Raw genomic sequence first — 21,575 nt, forward strand, 5'->3', positions numbered from 1 at the left:
TGGCATCTCTTTTACAGCCTCTTCCACCTCTTCCAAGGAGATTTCTCTATTTAAAGCTATGTTTTGCTCCTCCATGATTAGCTTGGGGATGGAGGATATAATCCTCTATGGCCTCCTCTCTGTCGATCCCAGGTTCTTGAGCAATCCCGGTGAAGTGGGTTTTCAGAAGGTTGGAGATTTCTTGATGTGTCTGTATAGTGGTTCCTTGTTCGTCTTTGAGGCTGAGAATTTTGTTAGCCCCTCTGTGGTCAATGGCAGATCTATGAAAGAATTTTGTGTTCTGTTCGCCTTCCTTAAGCCATTGGATTCGAGATTTTTGCTTCCAAAGTGTTTCCTCTTGTTGGCATCGTAGTTGCCAGTCCTGCATTAGCTTCTGTTCTCTATTCACAGTTTCTTGGTCTATGTTACCTTGAATCCATCCTTCATGAATTTGTTCCATTTGCTCCTCCAGTTTCTTTTTTTCCTTGAATATATTCCCAAAGACTTCATGATTCCAGACTTTGATTTTGGCTTTGATGTGTTTTAGCTTAGCCTGCAAAAGATACATTTTGGTACCTCTTAAGCCCAACGGTTCTTTCCACCATTGCTCAATTTTCTGAATGAACTCAGGATGAGTGAGCCAGAACTTTTCAAATCTGAAAGGCTTATTTCTAGGAGTACCTTGGATTGTTGCAGTCATTGTGATGGGCCAATGGTCCGACCCTCCACTGGGAAGAATTTTCGATTCAACAATAATACCTTCCAGGAGAATGCTTTCTGTCACTCAAAATCTGTCCAGATGAGAGGCTATTTGCCTTTCACCTCCCCTTTTGTTGTTCCACGTGAAAGCGCCGCTCTTGGGGAAAAAATCTACCAAATTGGCCGATCTAATGAAGTCTAGGAAGGCTTCAGAGTCTCTGTTGAGTTTTCTGATACCTCCTCTCTTCTCTGTGAGTGAAGTGATCATGTTGAAATCACCTCCAAAGATCGCCTTTTCTTGAGGATATCTTAGCTGTAGGTTAAAAAGAGTTCTTAGAAATAGCAGTTTAGCCTCTAGCTTCTGTGGGCCATAGACATTGGTGCAAAGATAAGTTTTTGAGTTCCCTACTACTTGGATTTCTATAGATATGTAAGATTTTGCTGCCTCCGAGAAAAGGAGCTGGATTACCTGTGGATTCCACATAATGACCAAGCCACCCTCCCATCCATTGCTTGCTGTCTCCAAGTATTCCATGCGTTTACCTAATTTTTTGTTGATATTGACCACCATATTGCTTGAGCACTTAGTTTCTTGCATAAAGACTATGTCTTATTGTTCCTTTTGGACCTTCTTCTTTAATAAACACTGTTTTGTTTGGCTATTTAGCCCTCTAGCATTCCAAGAAAGAACTTTCATTTTAAACAGAGTTTAAGAAGGTAGTGAGAACGCCTCAAGGGCTTTCATCTTACCTAAATTTAAGAGCATCTGTCCCAGTTCTTGTAATGCCTCATTGTTAGTCCTTCTTCCTCTTTTTTTCCGGTGTTTGGAATTGGTGGAGGTTTGATGCAATCCCTGCGTGCGAACCCCTAGTCCCTTTGTTGTTCCCAAGCACTTGCTCTGCAACTCCATCTCTGCCTGTTGCTGTGTTATGAATATGTCATTGATTCTCTTTACCTCTTCTTCTGATATATGCTCCATTCCCTTCTTTTTCCAGTTTTCAACCATATTTGGTAGATCCATACCTTCTTGCTCTAGTATGTCGCTTAATTCCATATCTTCGAGTCCCATTTCGTTGGTGAACATCTCTGAATCCTCTTCTCCCCCCTCCATGGTTTCTTGAATCCGAAGGATGATATTTGAAGGGTTTACCTCCGGATCCTTCATTTCTGGTGTTGTTGTAGGCCTGCTCATTTTCGTGGTTTCTTGTTCTTCATTATTGTCCTCTGCTTCCGTTTCTGTCTCTAATACTTCAAATGCATTGCTTGTATTGCCATGTGAAGTGCTTGCTTTATTTTGGCGTTTTTTATTTGCTCTCTATTTGGCTTTCTGTCTTGTGAAGACTTCCTTGTTCTTCTCTCCTTTGTTTTCCTTGTTTTCCTCTGCCGCTTTGTTCAGTGGGCACTCTCTGATTAAATGACCATGCTCATGACACTTTCTGCAACGGAACGAGATTTGCTCATAGTCTATGGCTTGGAAATAGTCTTCGTCTTTGTATTCCAGCCATAGGCCCTCATGCAATGCTCTTGAAACATCCATCTCCACACAGATTCTAGTACAAGAGGTATATCTTTTTTGTAATGTCGTTTCTAAGGCCTTAATGAAGGTCCCTAACTTGTTGCTTATCTGTTTCAGAGTTGCATGTCCCCAATAATCAATTGGAAGAGAAAAAAGGCGTATCCATACTGGTACCTGCTTGAAAGTTTCCTTTTCTGGTATGAAGTTGGGTTTCATGGCCTTATGTAAAGACCTGTGGAGGCAAAGAAATATTGTCCTTCATCGCATATCTGATCCTTGTCTTCCAGATTTGAGAAAACAACAGTAAATAAACCCTTGGCTCTTAAGTGCAACCTTACATCACCTCTGGGTTTCCATTGTTGCTTTATCCACTAGCACAGTGCTCGCTCTGTTGGCCAGAAACCCATGAACCTGCAGATCATTGCGTGTTCAACCATGTGGTCGTGGTACGACTGAATTTCGGATCAGAAATCACAACCCTAAGGCATGGACCCTGGATTTTGTCCCAGTGGGTGCTGACATTGTTCCTCCCTGTTCCTCTTTATCTTGATTTATAACCTCTTCCTCTACCACTGCCTGTTCCTTCTCCGGCTTGTTTCCTTGTGAAAACTATCCTTGGGAAGGATTCTTGCTGTCTTTGTGCTTTGTACTTTTGCTTTCACATTTTCCTTCAGTTTTTTGGTATCTTTACCTTCATTATTCCTCTTCCCCCTTGCTGGATGGATTCTCCTGATCTAACTTCTCATACCCTATTATCTGCACCCCGTCCTGTGTTGTCTTCTTGTTCGTCATGATCTGTTTGAAAGATGGGGTCCCAATGGACCCCGCGTTTTCCATCTGTCGAGTCAGAGTTTGCCCCCTTCTGTGAAGCTCTGCCACTCTGGCCCTGCTCTTCTCCAGAGTTAGTACTTAGTTTGTTGTAGAAACTGTGATCTTCAAACCCTAGTTCCCACCAAAGCTCCCGCCTTCATCTCTCTTCAAAATACTCAACCATCCTATGTATAAAATTGTTATTGATACATGTTTATTTGTTTGTTTTTGTTTTTTATTTTCTTTTGTAAATGGAGGAATCAACAAATGGTTTGATTTCATTTTCACGTGACACAAGATCGATTCAACCACTATGACTATAACCTCAATATGTCTACATATGCCCCTTCCGCAAACATGGGTTAATCAAGGAGATTTGAACTGTGGATCTCAGAGTTTACATAACACTTCATGACATGGCATTGCCAATTGAATTGCCCCCTGGGGACTTTATTTATACATGTTGAATAAACACTTTAATATTTATTTTTCTCATTGTTGTGATGATGAATGCTAAAGTAACAACAAATTAACCTTGTATAAAACTAACTTTCTTTTTATCTACAAATTTGATAAGAATCCTACATAAATTTCAATTACGATCAAAGTTCTACCATGATATAACTTTCATACAAGGAGCAACAATACCTCAATAGTTCTACCCAATTATAAATCAACTTATATCCTTAAAAACTCCATTAAAACTTGTAATTGGAATTTTAACTTTTTATTAGAGATTTTTTTAAGGATTCAAATATTATACCTATATATAATACACTAGGTGACTATTCTCATTTGAAAAATCATACACATAGAATGTAGGATAGAAAAACATTTAATTTATTATTAAAACTAATAATATTTTGAAGTATTATCAATATAATCATATTTATGTAAATAATAGGCAAATTTTTAACTATATATATATTTTTCAAGAAAATCACCATAATGATGAAATTTTGCCCCTACAAAAATCCATGTTTTTTTATAAGCGAAAGAAATATATAGCAAACTAACACAAACAAATACCACCAACAAATCACGAATTCTATGTCCCACTTACATATGGATCAAAAAAGAACTACCAACAAAATCTAACCCCAAAGCTAACAACTTTATGTCCCACCAACATATGGATTAAACAAAGAACTACCACCAAAATCTCACTCCAAAACTAACAACTATTAACAAAATCTATCTCCCACTAAAACAATCCAAATGAACAACTAGCAACAAAATCTAATTTGACAAATCATTTGATCAAACAAACTTAAGGTAGATGTTTTAAGGTCAACGCTTTTGGCACTACTTTACTTTTGATATCACTTTTTGTGGTTCATCATTAGGACTAAGATGATGGACCACAATAAGTGGTTCAAAACAATCGACTTTAAAACATCTATTTAATTTATTGAGAAAAGACTTTGTATATAAAGAAGAGCAACAAGATGGTAATAAAGAAGAGGAAACAAACTCTTCAGTACGAAATCAGGAAGCAAGGTCAGTATGGGAAAGTGGAGACAAAGACTCAAATGTGAGTCTTGCATGTCAAAATAAATAACAATCAAGTCATACCTAGGTTTCCTTAAGATTAATTTGTTGGAACTGCAGAGGTTACCCATGGAGACGAGGACCTGGGTTAGGGCCTATTGCAGAAGATAGAGTCATAATTTGCCTCATAGAAACACATGAGCATGAAGGGTGCAAGACACCTCTGTTTGAAGGATACTGGAAGATGGCAGTGTGGAACAAGGCAACAGGGAATGACAAAGCGCACAGGGGTATCGTGGTTTTAGTAAGGGAGAAAGAAGGTCATCTCATTCAGTTAGAAAAAGAAGACTCAAATAAGTAATTCGTTTGGTTTAAAATATTAGAAAATGGGAACCGCATTAGAATTGCAACATGCTATTTTGCGATGCAAGTTTCAAAAATCTAAAAAGGTAGAGGGCTTGACCACAAAGATCCATTTGCAGCCTTAAAAGCGAATATTGCAACTTATTCACAGCTAGGTGAAGTCCTTGTAGTGGGTGATTTTAATGCTAGGACTGCAAGTGAGCAAGCTAGCATTCTTTGTTGTAAAGATGATTCCGACCCTATTTGGCTTACAGAAGAGAGTAATCATTAGTGGGAAATAATTTTAGAGGACAAGGGCTACAATCTCTTTGGTGAACAATTGCTTACTCTATGTGGGGCCTTTGATTTATTCATTTGTAATGGCTTGACTAGATGGGCAAAGTCTGGTAATTTCACTTGCAATACCTACAATGGAGCAAGTGTAGTAGATTATGTAATTTGCTTGCGTGGTTTGTGTGAAAAAATGGAGGAATTTTGATTGGAGATCAGTTGTGGGACTTCAAATCAGATCACAAGCCAATTTATTTATGTTTCTCTTGGACTAGAAAGAAACAAGTAGAGTAAAAAATTCAGCATGTCCAACAAAACCTCCCACAGTGCAGAATTCTTTTGACCCTAGAAAATTGTAATACCTTCAAAATGACGCTAGAGAGGCTCTTCGAGAAGGAGAAAATCACAATTCACAGCCTTCATAGTCATGAATTAACACATTTAATTCAATGCGCACTTGCAAAGTGCAAAAGAGCAAAAATTAAGAAGTCTGAAACAAATTGCTTTCTGGTTAATGCTTGGTTTGACGAGGAATGCAAAAAGGCAAGGAGAATGTGGAAAGAGTCAAACAAGGATAACATAAAGCTCAAAGCTTACAAGCAGTTATTAAGCAAGAAAAAGATCGATTTCATGGTTTCAAGGAGGGAAGAACTAATCTTCCTTGGGAAAAATAATCCCAAATTATTTTGGAAGGAGCTCCAACTGGAAATAGTATTACAACTTCTAAATGGTTTGACTATGCAAGACAACTCTATGAGTAGGATCCCAAGGGTGACCCTCCCCCCTTGGTCAACACTGATACTAAACTCTTCACGGTGCAAGAGGTAGAGATGGGTATCAAGAAGTTGGGTGTTGGAAGTAAAAGACTTAGCTGAACTCCAAGGAGAATATCTAAAGTGGGGCTCAAAGATTCTTGGACCTCACATTACAAAAATTTTCAACAACATCATAAAACAGGGGCTCCCCACAGATTGGACAACTAGTCTGGCAATACCTCTTTTCAAGAGCGGTGACGTCAATAATCCCTCCAATTATAGGTCCATCGTGATAAACCCTTTGTTTGCAAAGCTATTTGGAAGCATTCTAGAAAACAAAATTAGCAAGTGGGTAGAAGAAAGAGATAAGCGTGCTAAAGGGAAAGCAGGTTTTAGACCTAAACATTCCAGAGTTATCATTGTATAACTTTAAGGCACATCATTGAAAAAGTTTGGGAGAAAAAGGAAGAAGCCTTTTGTTGCTTTGTTGATTTCAGAAAAGCATTTGACTCAGTTCCTAGAGATCAGCTTTGGCACATAATGGAGGAACTTGGGATTCCTAAACATTTGAGAGGAGCTGTGCATAGGTTGTATGAAGAGGAGAAAGTCAAAATTAGAACTTCAGCAGGCATTTCTAAAAGTTTCAGAAGCGATATCGGGGTCAAGCAAGGTTGCCCATTGTCTGCTACCCTTTTTGGTTTACATATCAACAAGATTGAGGAGTGGTCAAATTCACAAGGGAGTGATGGTATCTATTTGGGCAAGTTTGTTATAAGTCTTCTTTTGTATGTAGATGACCTTATTCTGATTGCTAAATCAGCTCTTGGTTTGCAAGAGCACTTACTATCCCTTGAGCATTTTTGTAGAAATGTGGGGATGCAAGTCAATATCGGCAAAACGAAAGTAGTGGTTTTCTATAAGAAAAGAAAACATAACCAACATAAGTTCTACTTTGAAGGCAACATTCTAGAAGAAGTTGCGGATTACAAATATCTCGGAATTGACTTCAACAATAATTTAACCTAGAATGGTTGTAGAAAGAAAAGAACTTTGGGGGTTGGAAAACATTTTATGCCCTTCAAAATAGGTGTAGAGAGACAGAGTTATGGAACTGGAAAACCACTCAAATTCTTTTTGGGCTTCTAGTAATTCTGACAATTCTCTATGGTTGTGAACTATGGGCCAGCAATACATCCGACGTGCAGTGGAGACAAATTGAGAATATTCAGAAGCGTTTGATTACAAACAAATTCAAGATTAAAAGTGCCTCTTGTTAAGTGAAACAGGGACTGCTCCTATTGAAGCAATTGTTATGGTGCGAGTCATAAGGTATTTAAAAAAATTGAGCAAATGGAAGATGGTAGATGACCTAAAGTTGTCTTTAATGACAAATTGTGCAAGAGAAAAAATAATTGGAAGCAACAAAATAACAAATGGTTTAGTAAATGGGGTATTTGCTTGAACGCGTGTCCCATAAACAACAAAGAGATAAAATCTTTTGTTATGGAAAAGTTCCACAAGCGTACTTGGGATAAGGAGCTAGGAAGAAAAAAAAGGTACTATATTGAAGTGTTTAATCCCACTCATAGTTATCAACCAAAAGCATACATAGACACCAATATCTCTTGGAGAGCCAAAATTCTTATTGCTCAGTTAAGGACTAATTCTCATCAACTCCGTTGTGAAACAGGGCGTTGGAAAAGGCCAAAAGAAGTGTGGGAGGAAAGAGTATGCATTTTTGTTCTTCCGGAAAAGTGGAAACAAAAAAACATTTCATTTTAGAATGTGACGCCTTCAAAGACAACAAGGAAAATTATGCAGATATGTTGGCAGCTGGCTCTTGGGATAATCTATTTAGCGAGGGGTTTGTCGAGAAGTTGAGAGTATTTATTTTGAAGCTTCACAGGAAAAAGGCCGAATACATCAAGCAAATGAAAAAGCAATCTGTCCCATAGATAAACGTTAAAATAATTTCTTTCTTTCTATATCATAAATCACATAAACCTAAATTCAAAAACTTAAAATAATTTAACTTTGCTAATTTTGATTTTTTTCAAACCTATTTTCTTAATTTAAATACAATCTTACTCTTCCACATTTTAATCATCCTTTTTCCATAAAATCCTTTTTGATTTATACAATCTACACTATTCTAATATTCTAAAATTTGAAATGTTACATCCATTATGCATTCAAAACATTTTAAACCCCGGAAAAAGACAATGACGGCCACAATTTTATCAGCGCAATATGGTACTTAGAATGCGTTATAAACTTAACCGGAGTTAACCGGAGTTGTGGGGGAGGTTTACAGGCGGCGGCCGCCCATTGGTTTGATCGTAGATGGTATAACACGTCAAGTTCCTGGAATTATTGCCCTTCCTTTCGAGTAACCTCGTTTTCGGTCCTGTCGGCTCTCTTGAAAACTAAATTTTGCAGAGATCTAGTGTCTCAGAAATCAGCGGGAACGGCAGATTATATTTGCTTTTGTTCGTTCACTCGACGTTTACAGAGCATTTACAGTTTAAATCATGGGCTTGCCAAGGGATGCTCGAGACTTCTGGGCAGCCAAGAGACAGTCCTTCCTTGTTCCATCACCGCACGAAAATAATAATAATGCCTTACAAAGACAGTTAACTTTCGAGGAGGAGAAAGTCTCGCGGGCGAAGCGCTGCACCGATGGTAATTCATATTGTTAATCCTTACTATTTTTGTTATCTTTCTTCACCATTATTTCATCTCGAAAATATAAATTGTTCGGGGCACTGGTCCGATTGCACTATTTTTTTTGAATATTGGATTTAAATTGTGCAGTTTGCCTGTTGAGTGGAACCATGATTTATAAAAACCCTAATTTTACTTTGTTTTGTAATTGATGGCCTCCTTGTGCTTTAGTAGAGGAATAATATCTCCGTTGTCTTGGTCGAGCTCTTACCAGGATGACAGACACTTTCATTTACCAATTTACAACTAAAGAAAGCAATCACGGGTCCACTTTGCACTGCACTATAGAGAGAGAGGGGTAGGGTTGAAATAGGGACATATATGTTGTGTTATAAATCAAGTGGTTTTTTTACAGAGACACTCCATCCTCATAACATCCCTGGCATTCTATTTTCTTATTTGGTTTTTTTGGTGATTATAAAAAAATGTAATGTAGTGAAATTTTTGTGAAACATTTTATTTTGAATCTGAACACTTTAAACTTTGGAAGGGCAAAAGCCAAGGAGAACATGCATAAGCATGAATTTTGTAAAATGACTAAAGAGCCTTTGGCCCTCTTTTGATTTAATTTGTATAGTGTGGATGATTGTGTAATCCAGAGACCTGTCCATATGCTCTCAGTGTAAAGAATTCCAAGACCATTGGCCAAATTTATTTAATAAATAATGAAATATTTGTTGTGGTTGATTCTGCTGAAGCGTAGGCGTTTTGTTTTTGTGGTATATCTCTTCTTGTTTTTTTTATTTTAATTGCAGAACTGCGTGGTTATTTCTGTGGAATGGTTTATTATTTTGGTACATTTACATTTTTTTCAATTGAATGACAGAGAGTGGCTGTTGCCTGTTTGGTGCTGGAATTTCATGTGTACAACAATTGTGAAGAAATTCTGCTGTGTGAGAGAGATATTGCAGGCTATATTTCATTGCTAATTTAACATAATCTGTTTGTCCAGGCACTGTATTTGGACGGATTAAGGCCAGGCGCAAGTTCTGGTTGATATTGACATAACAGAGACCCCTTCATTGTGACATCTAAGCCCAGTGTAGAACCCACTTTTCAAACCAAACAAATAGCCATTTACATCTATATATATATATATATATATATTCTGCTGTGTGAGAGATATTGCAGGGGCTATATTTCATTGTTACTTTAACCTAATCTATTTGCTAGGCATTGTATTTGGACGGATCAAGGCCAGGTGCAAGCCCAGTGTAGAACCCACTTTTCAAACAGAACAAAACAAATGGCCATATATATATATATATATATATATATCCCCGTTGTGTTGAGATCCGAGAATTGGATTACTTAGCCTGGGTTCTTGAGTCCTTTGCAAGTAAGATAGCCGTTTCCTGACCCTACAATGAGAGGAGAAAAAAATTAGCAAAACTAATATGGAACAGCCAAAATTGCTTGCTTTCTTTCTTTTAATTAAAAAAAATAATACCTTTTGTGGCTGGTAACCCCACGGGACTTTGACTGTATATATAAAAGCACACATAGATACTTCATACTACATAGGCCTCATATCTAACCGAAGATTTAAACATGGCTTGTAGGAGAGCACCGGAATGGATTTTCTGATAAACTTATTTTAGTTTATTTCATGTGTGGCTTAATAGACTGTCACAAACAGTCCTGATTTTAACTAGTCTTTTCATTTCAGAATACAGTTATTTAATTCTAGTAATTTGCTTAATGTAGGTTATTACCAAGTTGACACTCGGACAAAAATTAGCTAGATTTAATGAAGTTTAACCTGAACGATATTCGATTCATTGGTAGTTGTTTGTTGTTTAATATATGAATCGACCTATCTGTGTTTCAAGATGACAATGGAATAGGTAAAATTATTATTTTCATTATTATTTGTTTGTAGGCGACTGATAGTAATGGCAGGAATGCAGAAGGAGTAAGGGAAGGGGTTAAGGCAGCTGGAATAGCATGTGTAGCAAGCGCTATACCTACGGTGAGCTTAACTGCAGTAATTATGGCTCGTAGGTAATATTTTTGTGTTGGATTAACTGAGGTTTATTTTTGCACCCTTTAATGTACCACAAATCATAGATGAGCTTTATTTCATTATTTTGTTGAAGATAGATAGTAAAAATTTGAAGCCCATGCAAGAGTCTGGAAAAAGAAAATCCATTTGTTTATAATTTTATGTAAGAGCAATTTAATTGGGATCAGTGGGGCTGTGGGTGTTTTAGCAGGTAGTTTGCACTCCCTGGTACATTGCTTTTTGTTGAACAGAGGTAGACCTGAAAAAAATCAAAAGAGAAACAATTCTATTTGTAAAGGATGTTTGAGTATCAAAGATTCAGTACATGGCATATGAGCATAATGTTTATAGCTACTGCAATCCTTCTTTTAAGAATTTGAAGTATGCTAGTGCCTTGTGGATATTCAAAGCATGGTATAATTGTTTGACATCTGTTTTGCAGTTAATTGGCGTGCGTGTCATTCCTTGGGCAAAGGCAAATCTTAACTATACTGCTCAGGCTTTAATTATATCTGCAGGTGCGTCTCTAGTTTTTTTTCCATTCTAAAAGGCCTTAGGCAGATAATAGTCTGGTTTTTCAATCTATTGTCTGCCTATCTTTCTATTTGTTTGCCTCTCAATTTTTTTTGTCTATCTCGATTCTCTTTGTCTATTTATCTAGTGATATAATTTTATTTCTATATCTATTTTACAAGTCATAATTTTCCATATATGAAACTGTGAATGCAACTGCAGATAATATTTTTAAACATATACAAATACACCCCTCGTGGAAACTCAATGGATGCTTCCCCACATTGTAGATGGCATCCCTAGTAAACCATTCGGCGAAGACTAGTGTGCCTCACCCAGGGGGGATTCAAAACGGGCACTTGCTGGCAAGGAACTAGCCATCTACAGCAACATTGACAACTCTCAATTTGACTTGATGGCAGATATACAGTCCGGCAGACTTCCTTATCTCTGTTCAAAACACATTGCAGTACCTTGGAACATCACTGGACAGACCAGCAGCCTATAGGCCTTCACCTGCTGTTGGCCTTGGTTTCTTCTCACCTTGGCTCTACAATTATTCAAAGTTTGAAGAGAGAGGGCACTGTATACATGAGAAGGGGTACATAAAGTTGATATTTATTCAAAATTATAGTTTGTTCTTTTCGATTTGCAATTGTAAACATTTGATAGTTTAGTCTTGGCCTCTGCAACTCAATGTTGCATTAATCGTTATCGGGATTAAATCGGCGCGAGGAAAAAATCGGAATTATCTGGAAATTATTGGAAAAAATCGGTAAAAAATCATTTGGTACAATTTTTTTTTTTTTTTTTTTTTAATATCTTAACCATCTACAACATAAAATAAATACATTGACACATAAATATGATAATAAAAACTAATATATAAGATGTTTAATATCATTTCTAGCGCTAAAATCACACATAACATTGAATCATGTCCTGAATAGTAAGTCCTGACTCCTGAGTCCCAACTTAGCCTCAAAATATCAACAAAAAATATGATAATGTATCTCATCATGTCATAATGTCATATACAATAAAATGAAAGTCTAATCCTATTGATTTCCTCTGCCCCTCTTGCGAGAAAATGCCACATCTTTGGTGCCCGTGCTGGTGGAGATGGCAGTGGAGTCTGATGTGTTCTAGAAGCTGAAGAACTAGAAGTAGGAGCTATAGGAGGTAGACCACGTCCTCTACTGGTGGCAGTGGTAGCCCGGGCAGGCGGTGTCACCTCCTCCTCCTGTTCCTCCTCCACCTCCTCCTCCTCCTGCTCCTGCTCCTCCTCCCCCTCCACTACATCCTGCACTAACCAATCATCAGCAGAATCCATGAGAGGCCTCTCGGCCTCAACCCTCCATGCAGCAGTGGTGTCAATCCCATCCAATGAGATGGCATCCACATCAGGTGTCCTCTCAAGTTGCCTCACCCACAATTGAAGATTGTAGTAGATGTAGACCATGTCATTAAGTCGCTGGTACTCCAACTTGTACAAAGATCATGAAATAATAATTAATAATTATAGAAAAAAGATTGTTTAATGAATTTAAAAATTTATTTGGAAATTTGCAATATTTTAAATGTTTAAGTGTTAATCTGTTGCGCTTCTTGTTGTGTATTTTTTCAAATACACTCTAGTTGCGCTCACATCCTGAGGAGCTGCATGTTTGGCTGAGGATGTGAATGGCAAGCTTTTGCAGAAGGGGTACCCTGCCACCATACATTTTCCACCATGCATCTACAACAAAATTTCAAATAAAATTTTAAATAAACATAAGAAAAAAATGGAATTTTAAGAGACAATGAAATTTGAAACAAAGTTACAAACTAAAAAATACCTAGCATTCTAATCGTCCTATCATTGAAAGCCATCTCAAAGCCAAATGTGCCACCTGCCATCCTATATGTCTCAATTTGTTTAGAGATCTCTATACGTTGTTCTGGAGATCGCACCATCTTCTGGACACAGGATAAGAATCCATCCATGATATCAGCATCAAAATCAAACCCACATGCATAAGAAAATGCAGGGTTCAGGAAAAGTCCAGCAGCGTGAATGGGACGATGGAGTGTGTTGTTCCATCGCTCATCAATCACTCCCCATAGAAGGAGTTGTTTCTGAAACCCATCATCTCCCTTATCATCATAGTAGGCCCGAATGGCTTATTTGGCCCTGTCCATGGCTTCATACAAATAGCCCATTGCGGGCTTCTCACCATCAACCAACCGAAGAACCTTTACCAAAGGTTCAGTAACGGCGCACACCTCCTGCACTCCCGCCCAGAACTCTTCCTGGTATGAAACTAGTCTACATACGACATCTCCTTCTGGTTTGCGGCTCATTGGCAAAGCACGCCACTCCTTTGAAAGAAACATTCTCTTCACATCCCACATAGAAATCAAGAGGGATTGAAGAGATATGAAACTGGTGGAAAACCGTGTAATGGCGAGGCACACCAACTCTTTGTTGTTGGTGAATCTTCTCATCAAGTTAAGCACAGATGTATGATTATATATAAATTTTGTAATGCTTTTTGATGAGTCAACAATATCTTTGACAAAGGGAATTTTCCCTATGTCCTCTAACATCAAATCAATACAATGGGCAGCACAAGGTGTCCAAAATAAAGTAGGATGCCTGTCCATAAGCATCCTACCAGCAACAACATAATTTGCAGCATTGTCCGTTATGACTTGGACAACATGTTGTTCACCCAACTCCAAAATAAACACATCCAACAAATCACATAAAGTTCTTGCATCTTTGATTTGTGCAGATGCATCAACAGATTTGATAAACATAGTCCCCTTGGGACAACTAACCAAGAAGTTTATAAGGGTTCTCTCCTTTTGGTCAGTCCAACCATCTGACATAACAGTGCATCCTGTTTGTGCCCATGATGCCCTAAAATCCTCCAATCTTTGGGTGCAGTCACGCTTTTTATTTTGAAGAATCCGGCCTCTGAAATCATGATAAGAAGGGATTTTGTACCCCGGGCCAACACTGGCAATAGCATCAACAGTAGGTTGGAAAAATGGATTATTCCTTACAACGTTGAAAGGAATATCACTCTAGAGGAGAAATTTTGCCAGCAACTTGTCAGCTTGTTCTTTCTCAGTTCTTTTTAGCATTGAACCGATAAATGGCTGTGAACCAGGTGTGGTTTGAAGAACAAAAAATGATGATGCAGCTATCGGATTGGCTGATGCTGCAGTAGAACCAGTGCCACTTGGCCCACTTCCTTCAGTTGACCTTTTTAGTTGCCTTTTGAGTTTTTATTTGGCCACTCTATTCTGCTCTAAAGTTTCCAATGCTTTCATGGCTCTTTGGATAAGTCCAGGAGTTGTATTTATACAAGGCTCCACATCATGTCCAGGGATTTTTGCAAGGTGAAACTTTAACCTGTACACCCCCTCGGACATAGGGTGGCCACACAACTTGCAACTCAAGTTTACTCTATCATTCAGAGCATCAGGTACACCATATTCCCAGAAAGGATCCAATTTCCTTGGCATGTTTGTTTTTGAACTTTGAAGTTGCAAAATTGAAGTCTTGAATGGTGTTTTGGTGCAGTTGTGAACCTATGGGAAAATAAGGATTAGGATTACAATTTAGCATTTACAAAATTACAAGTTACAAATTTACAAATTACAATTTAGTATTTTAATTTTTAATTTTTACATTGATGATTGTACAATGAAAATCCAAGTTACCCGTAACCCAACCTAAAACAACCATTCCAAAGTTCAAAGTTTCAAACACAAATTACCCAACCATTTCAAACCCAAGTTACCCAACCAAATGGCAAAAACAATGAAAAAAAAAATTGGTTCCCATAGTCATACCAAGTTACCCAACCCAAAACAATGAATAAATACAACAAAATCTTTAAAAACAATGAAAACAAAAGAAAAATGGTGCCCATACCAAGTTTCCCAACCAAAAACAATGAAAAACATACAAAAACAATGTTTTTAAACAATGAAAACAAAAAAAAAATAATCCACATACCGTTTCTATGGAGAAATCAGTGGTCTCCTCTTGATTTCCTCCTCTAAGCACTTAGATTTGGCAAAAAACCCTCTTCAGCTTGGTCTCCAAGAGCTCCTCCTCCCTCTGCGCGCGACTGTCCAAATGAGCGCATGAAAAAACCCAAAAAAACGTTATAAAACTATGCTGTCACGACCCAAAAAAAAAATCCGGCGATTTTTTCGTTTAATTATCGCGATTTTATCGGCAGAGGGAAAAAATCGTGATTTTTTCATTTTATCGCGATTTTCACAACACTGCTGCAACTCGACCACTCTGCCAAATTTGACCCAACACTTACCAATTTCAACATCTCTGTGCCAATTATGCGCTGAAATAGACTTCATATTTCTCAACCAATTACTTAGTCCATCTTTGTATTTGTCACTATCATGAGGCTTTTATCTCCACTTTATCTTTGACTCTAAAAGGGTTTCTAGGTCATCTTCTCGATGAAAGGTTCTTTCCATATCCTGTTTTGGATTCTCTTTTTTTCTCCCTTTCTCCTCTATCTTTATGCTTGTCAGCGAACACTTGAACTAAATCCTTCTACTCACATCTTTAAATTATTGAATCTAAGTTTGTCTTCATTGATCTCATTTTCTTTACTATCTTGGTTTAATTTGGATCATGACTATGGATAATTCCAATCAACAATGGCTCGACACTTGGGGAATATCCAAGTCTTGTTTTTACGAGACTCACCTTAAGAAAACAACAATTAGACTTTGATACCAAATTGCTCTATTTTCTGGTGGGCGAGTCACATCCACCCATGTATATAAACCTTGGATTTTGTTTAAATCAGAGACTATGCCTTGTTAATATAATAGTCTAGATATCTTTCCCTATTAAACATCAACAAAACATAGAAAAAACAACCATACACAACATTCATCATAGAGTATAACAATATTTTGAATGAGAACCCAATTGGGGAAGAAACACCAATTTATTAATAGTCTAAGAGTCTGTGAACCATCGATTCTTTACAATTGCAAAGGTACACAACCTTTGGGATTCCACTTCCATGTGATTACATTTACAATCTTGGGCATTCTTGGTGTTCAAATTCATGGCCTTTCCTTTCCTCAGGTAAAATCCTTTTGCTCCTCTTCAATATCCCTTTTTGTTGAATGTGATCCCTGATCAAATATCTTAGTCAATTGCTCAAATTTCAAATTCAATAACTATTTTTGTTGAATGTGACCCCTTGATCAAATATCTTAGTCATTTGGTCAATTTCAAATGGGCTAACCATTTCTCTTTTGATTGGCCAACCTTGATCCCATCTTGCAGTTGCTTTTCTCATTGGCCATCTTTAAATGTTAGTTACAAACTATTTTGTTGAATGTGACCCCTTGATAAAATATCTTAGCAATTTGCTCAATTTCAAATGGGCTAACCTTTTCTCTTTTGATTGGCCAACCTTGATCCCATCTTGCAGTTGCTCTTCTCATTGGCCATCTTTAAATGCTAGTTACAATTGTTCATCTTTTTCTTTTGCGCTTTTAGTTACTCCACTTTTGGCAATGGACACCAACTCTCTTGTTCACATGTTTCTAATCCATGAATGCTACATAGACATTTTGGTCGTTGACTCCTCTATACACTGATGCAAAATTGTTGATAAGGCTTGTCAAAAATTGTTGTTGTTCATCTTATCTAATTGGTCTTCTATCCTATCATCAAGTTATGCACACTGGTTAAATCCAGTGTTAACCAGTGTAGTCAATGACAAAGGAGGTTTATATTGTCTCTTTTGGTTTTCCTTCAATTAATCAACTTGGCCTAATCAAGCTTCCTCAATAGACTATCTCTAATATTTATTTATTAGACCAAATATTTTTATTAGACTATCTCTAATGTAATTTTTTCAATGTCCAACTAGTGGTAAAAAAGATTGGTCAATGGGACTAAAATTACATTCACTGGCAAGAACTTGTGGAAGTGTGCAAGGCTACTCCACTACTCCAAGAGCATAAAGTAAGATAACCTAACAAATACATGAACCATGAACATGAGTGGAAAGAAATGAAATAGAGTAAGGGCAAGGCAAATATTGAGGTGAAGGACCTAGATCAACATTAACATCAAAAATAGAAATAACAGTAAAGGTGGATTTAGAAGGGGCATGCCTATTTTCATCTATCACTGTAGAGGTACATATGTAAGGTTCGATGATGTTGTTTGGAGGACACTTAGAGTTGAGGGGGTGTTGTTGTGCATTCTTGTGGGGAGCCCTAGATTGAAGCGATCTGTCTCACGGTTCACCTAGCATCAAAGGTTGAGGGGAATAATCTTCAAAGGGAGTACTTGCAACTTGGTAGGATCTTGTATGGAGTGAATGTAGCTCTAGGGATTCACAGAGTCAAGATGTTTGATAATTAGGTGGGACTTATGCTAATATTTGGAATAGGAGCTCCTCAAAAGTCCCCTGGATTTTAGTTGACTCTATGGGAGGGAGGGTGTTTGATAACAAGTTCAAGGTATTGATCTAGAATTTGAAGTGATATGAGCCTTAATGTGTTGCTTGCTACAACCAATGGACATGACAATAGGGAAGAAAGAGGTGCTTTGCTTGATGAGATATGGATGTGGAGGCCTTTCTAGGATTTGAGATTTTTTTTGAGCACATACCTCAAAAGAGCTAGGCGTCATTGGTTTGGATATCAAAAGTAGTTGTAGACAACTTGTTGAGTATTGGTAGTGGCAATGAAATCTCCCTCTAATCTCATAATAGATTTGGCATTTGAAAATGAAGTGCTACTTAGACTTAGCCTTATGTAAGTGATATAACTGTGAAGTCCTATTTGGAATGGGATTTGGTGATTTGTCTTAACCTAAAGTTGATGAGAACACACTTTGAATTGGCTAAGGGGGATCTTGAAGTCGTGTATCCTATGTCTCCTCGTAAACTCAAGTATGTCATTAACATTGTCTCTCAATGGTTGAAGGTGCTTGGAGTAGAATGCCATTGTAGCGTTGAGGCCTTCGAGTGGGTGATCTAAATAACCTAGATTTATTGTCTATAGATATTCTCTCTATTGAACTTGTTCAAGTCTTTCATCCCATGTCTCCTTTTAAACTCAAGTATGTCATTAACACTATTTCTTAGTTGCTAAAGTTGCTTGGAATAGAATGCCATCATAGTGTTAGGGCCCTTGGGTGGGTGATCTAAATAACCTAGATGATCTATAGGCATCCTCTCTATTCACTTGGTTCGAATCTTTCTTAGATGATAGGGGGTGATTGGGAGCATCCAAATAGTACATGAAAAGGGGATTCAATTGTAGATGTCAATTGGCGAAAGCAACATGGAAGTCTATGCAAGGCAACAATGCCTCGTTGTTATGGGGCATGTAAGCAATATCCTCAAAGGAACAAAGAATTGGGTAGGAGTATCTCATCCTCTTTGAAGCCAAGTCCTCTATAACTTGGATCCTATGAGGCAAGAATACAAGTCTATATATAGTCTTTGAGGTGTAAAGGATGGGGATCAAATTCTATTGAAACAATGGCTTGAGGAATTGTCTGTTGGTAATGGATCACACTTTGCAGTAGAAGAGTTTGGTTTCTTAGTGTTAGCTAGTCAGTCCTAACTCCTAAGTAAAGTAAGTCCCCTAACCTTGGAGACATAAAGAACAATGGGCTTGATGATTGTTTCCAAGAGGTGCATATTGGATGAGATATTTTGGAAGTGATGTTGAAAGCGCTATCTCTCGAGCACGATAAGGGAACCATATGCCTTGTTAAGTTGGGGATGGAAAGCATGCCTGAAGTTGAATTGTGGCCGTGAAAACTAAAACCCCAAGTATGTGTAGGCTATCGTGATCTTGATCTCTATCTTGTTTCCTCAAAAGTTAAGTGATAGCTTGAGAGAGTACTCTTAGACACATTGAAGATCATAACATTAGTTTTATCGTGGATAGCCACCTATTGTTGAAGGTTACAAAAATGGGATAATGCTTTAATTTGTCTCCAAAGCTTCTAAGGGATGAAGCTAAGAGGATCACTTCACCAACAAGAAAAGGCAAGGAGATCAAGTTATGATGTAGAAGATAATTGTCACTGTACTATATGTGTTCCTTGAGAAAGGATCTTGACTCAGCAAGATAATACTTAACAAGTTTAGGGCTTAGGGCTGACAACAAAGGACAACGTTGCTTGACTCCTATGGTGTGCACCTACTGAAATATGAGAGACAATGAGTGGTACGAAGTTGATCACGAACCAACTCATATAGTCTGATGATGGCAACCAAAAGGGTCTCTAAAATGGCAATGCCTAGGAAGTATGTCTAGAATTACATGTGGTGAAGGCTAGAAGGAAGCTAGAGAGACAAAGGAAGACAACATAAACAATTGGGAAAGAAAAATGGGGAGAAGGTGGATTTTGTGGACTTGGAAGGGGATTAAGAAACAAAAACTTTAAAAAGATGATATTTTGCCATATTTTCAACACGGAGGGGTATAAATCCCATCGTTGTTTGGTAGAGCCAAATAATGCCAATAATAAGCTTAATTGCATAAGGAGAAGACCTACCTAACCTATTTGTTGATTTGGGGTAGCATCGGATGTGCTCTAGCCATGAAAATTGGTGGAGAGGCTAAAGCACATGAGATCTCCAAGACCCAAAAATGGTTAGAAGGTTCCAAAAGTCATGGGTCAAGCCAAATCTAATCTTAGCCATTGATTAGAGATTTAATCTCGGCTATTGAAGGACCAACAAGAAAAGTATAAGAGGAGGCTTGAGGGTCAGTTGGAGAATATACCAGAGTGATCAGTCATTCATTTTGCTAGAGCGGGGTTGCTAAGCAAAAGTGAATCAGTGATCAGCAGCGAGGGGTAGTGAGTATTGGACAGAGAGGCAGAGACAATACTGAGAGACCAGCGCAGAAGTAGGGAGAGCGAGAGCAGCAACCAGTTCAGGCCACACAGAGCTCAACAGAGACAACGCAGAGGCCAGAGGGGCTGCGTCATCCACGCAGACGCTGTTGGAGTGACGCAGAGGGTCCCTTAGGCTGTGCAGTGCCTCAGAGGGCTGTCGTAGAGGGTCCTGGGGTTGATGCAGGTCAGCAGGATGCTGACACAAAGGCTAGAAGGGCCAACGCTGAGCTTTAGAGTCGCCGGAGAGGCTTTTGTGGGACATGTTTTCTAAATACCTGTTTCCAAATATAGAGGTATTGTTGCCTTGTATTTTTCTCTGTTGGGTGAGCCGGTTAGGCACCCAATTATACTCAAGGAAATACTGCATAATAATAAACCCTCAGAATAGCTGCACTGGTTTTCCCGCATTGGGTTTTTCTGGGGACATTTGTCCAAAAATAACGGTGTCACTTGTGTGTTGTTTTCTTTCAGCTGATGATCTATAGATGTTGTGACTGTATTGTGTTTATTTCAGTATTTAAATGTTTTAAATAACTTGTTCATAATTTACAAGTAGAAGAAATAAACCAACAGAATACAGATTAATTTTCTAATGGATAGACTTAGAAAATTCAACACTATTGTGGGAATTGAAATCAATATATGGGATTTTAATGTTGCTTATGAGAAACAAGGAGTTTCGACAAGTACACTGGAGAAGGAATACTGCGTTTATGACCCACCGCGAATGCCATGGAAATTGTGTATGGTTATCATCGATAGTTGATTTTCAAACATTTTGTTAAGTACTAAGATAATTCATGAGTTGAATTTTATTGAGATTACTACTTTGAATCTATATGAAATTTCATGGTTGCAAAGGTTGACAACTTATTGGTGAATTATTCATGATTGCCTCTTTCAGTATTGGCCAAAATAAAGACCAATCTTATATGATGTGGTTTTTATGCGTGTTTTCCATTTATTCCTTGATAGCTCATGGGAGTCTCTCAAGAAGGGTTTGCATGATGGAGAGGCTTATATGTGTGAGGTGTGGTTTAGCAAGTAAAAGCACTCGTTTAAGCCCTCGAGGGAAGAGGACAAACTGTTTATGTGTAGCTTATTGGTAGTGTACTTTGGGATGAATGATTTTTAACAAAATGCTACAACAAGGTTTGTTAGCGAATGTTCCCAAAGGATTTTAAAGTCATAATAAAATTAGATGTGCTAGTCCCAAAGTTATCACAAGGATATGCAATCCTTATGCCACCATAACTACTAATATGTTCACCACGCAAGTGTGGAATTATGCACTACATCCATCTAATTAGAGGATTGGAGATTCATGATTCATTAACCTACAAATTGAGTATATGAATGAATTAGGGGATGAAGATGTAGATTAAGGAGGAGTTGGATAGAATATTAATTAGGGAAGGCATGATTCCTTGTTTGGTGCCAACTTTGTTAGTGCTAAAGGAAATTAAGTGGTGAATATTTGTTGACTTTAGAGCTTTGAATAAAATTACATTCTAGTATTATTATCTATTG

The 21,575-nt window shown here is 37.8% G+C and overlaps 1 protein-coding gene across 1 annotated transcript in view; it reads left to right on the plus strand.

The window, feature by feature from the left end:
• Nucleotides 1-8,211: 8,211 nt before the first annotated feature.
• The window catches only part of LOC149257339 (early nodulin-93-like), a 48,015-nt gene continuing 34,651 nt past the window's right edge, over nucleotides 8,212-21,575 (plus strand). Inside the window, exons 1-3 of the mRNA XM_089414047.1 lie at nucleotides 8,212-8,565; nucleotides 10,518-10,579; nucleotides 11,055-11,130. Of these exons, the coding sequence (XP_089270173.1) occupies nucleotides 8,415-8,565; nucleotides 10,518-10,579; nucleotides 11,055-11,130 (289 nt within the window). The 5' untranslated portion in view covers nucleotides 8,212-8,414. The remainder of the gene's footprint in view (nucleotides 8,566-10,517; nucleotides 10,580-11,054; nucleotides 11,131-21,575) is intronic.

The sequence above is a fragment of the Pinus tabuliformis genome, chromosome 6 (genome assembly GCF_031772625.1).
Source record: "Pinus tabuliformis cultivar Carrire ecotype Pingquan chromosome 6, CPIR1, whole genome shotgun sequence".
Classification (NCBI taxonomy): Eukaryota; Viridiplantae; Streptophyta; class Pinopsida; order Pinales; family Pinaceae; genus Pinus; species Pinus tabuliformis.